The 4,279-nt window shown below is 36.9% G+C and overlaps 1 protein-coding gene across 1 annotated transcript in view; it reads left to right on the top strand.

Annotated features, from left to right (window-relative positions):
* LOC106938516 (E3 ubiquitin-protein ligase TRIM37-like) overlaps positions 1–4,279 on the top strand; it is a 64,611-nt gene that overhangs the window by 7,100 nt on the left and 53,232 nt on the right. The window contains exons 6-7 of the mRNA XM_015020590.1: positions 1,975–2,056; positions 2,175–2,253. Of these exons, the coding sequence (XP_014876076.1) occupies positions 1,975–2,056; positions 2,175–2,253 (161 nt within the window). The remainder of the gene's footprint in view (positions 1–1,974; positions 2,057–2,174; positions 2,254–4,279) is intronic.

Below are 4,279 nucleotides of genomic sequence, written 5' to 3'. Positions count from 1 at the left end.
ACATACAGATATAGTTAGTGTAAAGAGTAATGCAAACTTCCCCTAATTTAGCAACAAATTCTTTTGTCTCCCCAGTTTTGAAGAGTGTCACATCCAGAGGCTGCACTAGACATTTTTTTTGTCTGTCATTTTGACTTGACAGCATTAAAAAAATCTGTCATGTACTATTTTTACCTGTCAAATTATAATCATATTAACATGGCTATTGAGCTGCGTTTTTATGCGGGTTAGTTAATGTTCACCTAGTTGAGCCGTGTATCCATATCCCATCACACATAAAGCAGATAAACACATTTAACTTTTTCTCCATAGTGACACAAACCACTGACTGTGGCCCTAATAACTTTTAATAAATTAAATTAAAGACTCCACTTAAATTACCATTAATTCACCTGCTGGGTTCTGAACGCACAGCCTCACAAATTCCTCCTGGTTGCATCTGCAGAGAAATCTGCGCTGGTTCATCAGACAGTTGGATCTGTATGAACCAAACCAATTAATTGAACTTTGCCGGCTTTTTTACCCTGTGTGGTCCGGATGTGCGCTTTTTCGAAGATTTTTTTTTGTGTGGTTTCACTTCCCCGAAACGGACAGATGTTACATCTGCTGCGCTTCTCCTGAGTGCCGCTCTCCTTCTGGGAGCAGGAGGGTAATGTCTTCCAGCTCCGTTTGTTAAAACTGCAGGGTGAGTTAAGTTTAATTCTTCACAGCGGCGGAGCTGCGTCCCCATTGGTTATGCAGCGTACTGCGCATGTTACAGTCTAACTAACTTCTGCACTTTTATTTATTTCCTCAAGATAAACTGCCAGCTCCTCTGTTTAGACTACAAATGGATTAACACAACATTGCATCCTCTTTCATTCTTTTGTTCTGCGTGTAATGGAGACTGGAATTTCAACCATTGGTTTGAAATGCGCTTCTGAACCAGACGCACTCCAAAGCGTCCAGTCCATAACTCTTCAACACTCGGTCAGCTTTCGGTCGGCAAGACACACTTAGTTCAGTGCCCATGAGATGATATTCAGATAAGATTTTTTTATTGATTGATTTTAGTTGCATCTGCGATGAACTCTTTGCGTAAAGTCTATAATATCTACACAATTCCACCAACAGACAGGTATCAAATTTTTCCACTGTTGGAAAAACCCCCAAAACGGTCAAGTACATAAAATATTCCGTTAACGTGACCCATGGTCACATCATATATACCCCATACATTTGAAGTTCTCTTTTAGTAACTAAACGTTCCTCAACACTCTCATCAATATAAAGTAAAGAGAATTTTTATCATGGTGGTGCTAAGAATGATTTGTTTATATATAATAGTTTCCCGATTTAAATAATAATAAACCTACTTTTTTCAGTGTCATTGTGCTTCTGAAATAAAATAATTCATTTGAATATACAATAAACCAATCAATGTGGTGGTTCACTGCATAACACAAAATAGTACCAAATATTTTTGGTCTAGTTTCCAGTGCAAATATCTTAATTTTTTTTTCAAGACTAACAGCAAGATATAGAAGCTTTTTTAAGTAAATAATTTCTTAATATTGATGAAAAAGTACAAAGTGAAATAATTTGCCAGTGGAGCTAGTAGTTTTTCATCAATATTAAGGAATTACTGACTTAAAACTAAATTTCTTGCGGAAATTACTTCTAAGTTAGGTTTGTATTATTTCAAGTATACTAAGATATTCACACTAGAAACTAGGGAGATTTTGTGTTTTTGGAGTATTGTTGATCAATACATGTGTGAACTTGAGTATTTTCCATATTAATCTTTGTGGTTTATAGAGTTTCTACCATTTATTTGCTTTTTTTTAATCCATAATTAAGGTCTTCATTATCTGAAGCCAGAGCTGCTCCTTCCATCCAACTAATTATTAAATGTTCTCTGGAGAGCAGAAAAGTAAAAAGTCCCACTTTGTTCATGTTGCTGTAGGTCTAAAAGTAGGTTTGTTCTGTTTGTAGCACTCTGAGGCAGCGGGCTGACCCTGTCTACAGTCCTCCTCTGCAGATATCTGGCCTTTGCTGGAGGCTTAAAGTTTACCCAGTAAGTCTGAAGCTATTTTATTTGCTGAAGCTGTTTTTCAATGTTTTTGATGGATAATTTAGAAAAGAAATGTCCAGAATTCTGTTTAAAGCTGGTAACTACTGTTTGACATTCTCAGGATGGTAACGGCGTCGTCCGTGGAAACTATCTGTCTGTGTTCCTCGAGCTGTCTGCTGGACTTCCTGAAACCTCAAAGTAGGAGTTATTTCTTTCCTCCTAGGAACCTGTTTATTATAAATATTTTTTATTTTATAAACTTTAAGCAGTACCTTAATATTTATTCTTTTCCAAAAACCAATTTTAAACTGCAGATGACTTATTTTGCATGACTGGTATCCATTGATATTCTATCTCAAATTTTGACATCCAGCTTTGCAGGGTTTCTCCCAGAAAACTTGCTAAGCCCGGTGTTTGGGGCACCGAGTTGGTTCACCAGTGGCCCACCGTGTTTTTTGTATTAAAAAATGTTACATTGACAGGAAATTTAAAAATATTACTGGGTAATTATGTTGCTGGAAAACATTGCTGACCCACCATTATAGAATCTTGAAAGCAACAATTACAAAAAAATACAATTAAAATAAATATCAATTATTTGCACTTCAGTTGCTCCTTAAGACTCCCAAGGCTTGTAGGGTCCCCATAAATACTAACATTTTAAATCAGACCATAGATATAGAAATCTAACATTTCTTTATTGAGAATATCAATGTTGTTAAATTTGATTTAATGGTTCAAGCATAGACAAATTAAAAGATTTTAAATTGTTTAACATTTACATTTAAAGAACTGGCAAGTTTACTTTGTAAAGTGCCAAGATCAATCTTTATAGTTGCATTGTTGTTTTACCATATATACAAACTGATGCTACGAGTTTAATCTTTGAGTTTCCACTTTGTTTGTTCACAAATATATCTTAGTAAATTACAATTATCACTGATTGCTTTTAAGGTTGGCTAATTAAGCTAAGTCCCTCTCCCAGATTTCACTCAGTCTATGGTGAAATACTTTTTGTGGTGCTGATGTTCTTAGCAGCAAAAGGAGACCCTAAGTCAAATTCTTCTCGAGGCCTCATACAACCTTGGACCGACCCTGTATGATGAGCTAAATTTGCTGCACTGTGCTTCTCTGCTGGACACAGAGGGACAAACGGTAGATGTAATTTTTTCATGTCTCCCCTTATTAGGGTTTTTAATAAGCACCACAGAGACTGTTTTGGTTGCCCGAGCTTTATGGGACGGGTTTTCTGATCTCCGCGTGCAGCAACTTCAGCTGCACGCCAAAGTTGACTGTAAGTAGAGAAAGCATTTTACAGCATGTCGCTGTAAAAAATAAAAAAATAATAATGGTAAAAATGAAATAAAACCAGTGTGCTGCGCAACTACGAGGCAAGTGTGAAAGCTCCTCCATGGACTGAATCACTGGTCCGCTAAAGCACCATCTAACAGAGGAACACATACATTTTATCAGTGCAGACAAGGAGACGCGCGTTGGCCAGCGTGGCTCTGTGTGTTAAATGCACACGAATTTCAATGCACATGCTGCACATCATTCTTTGTTCACACAGATATACCCAGGGGTGAAAGTAAGCCGGTGTTACAGCAAAATCTGTGACCCATCATTTTCTGTGACCGCAGGGGGCTGTAGAACGCAGGTACGTCTTGAAGATCAGCGAGAAGAGTCTTTAGGTAAACTGCGAAAATACTGATACAGCTGGGATTGTAAACTTCACGGCTCCTTTATTACCATCGCATTGACAAAGAAAATAGAATGTATTCCTTTGTATTTAACTCTGAAAACTGTTTGATGGACCATCGCACTGAATGCCTTTGTTCTATCGTTAAAATATGTAAACCAACTTTGGCCATTTAATTGTAAAGCAATTAAGAAATGATTTTAAGTGTTCTGGTAGTTTTTAGTGTTTCTGCCACCTCTTCATTATAGTCATATCTCACTTAAAATAATTAACCCTCAAATAGCCAGGATCACACTGGTCACAGGTTATGATGGCCAGAATAATCCGTGACCTTACTGTACAGGCCAGTAAATAATGTCAGTGTTTAAAACAACTATTTTTCATAGTAACATAGCTTTAATCATCCATTTGACCGATAACAGCTCATGGTGTGGGTATTATGTTGAGAAATTAACACCTGTGGTTATAAACTGGTTATAAACTGTGTCAAAACAGCCACTTTCACGTGTGTGTGTGTGTGTGTGTGT

The sequence above is a fragment of the Poecilia latipinna genome, unplaced genomic scaffold, assembly GCF_001443285.1.
Source record: "Poecilia latipinna isolate Pla-1442-1.1 unplaced genomic scaffold, P_latipinna-1.0 Scaffold2610, whole genome shotgun sequence".
Taxonomy (NCBI): Eukaryota; Metazoa; Chordata; class Actinopteri; order Cyprinodontiformes; family Poeciliidae; genus Poecilia; species Poecilia latipinna.
The sequence above is the reverse complement of the archived record's forward strand: the minus strand, read 5'-3'. Positions and strand labels throughout refer to the sequence as shown.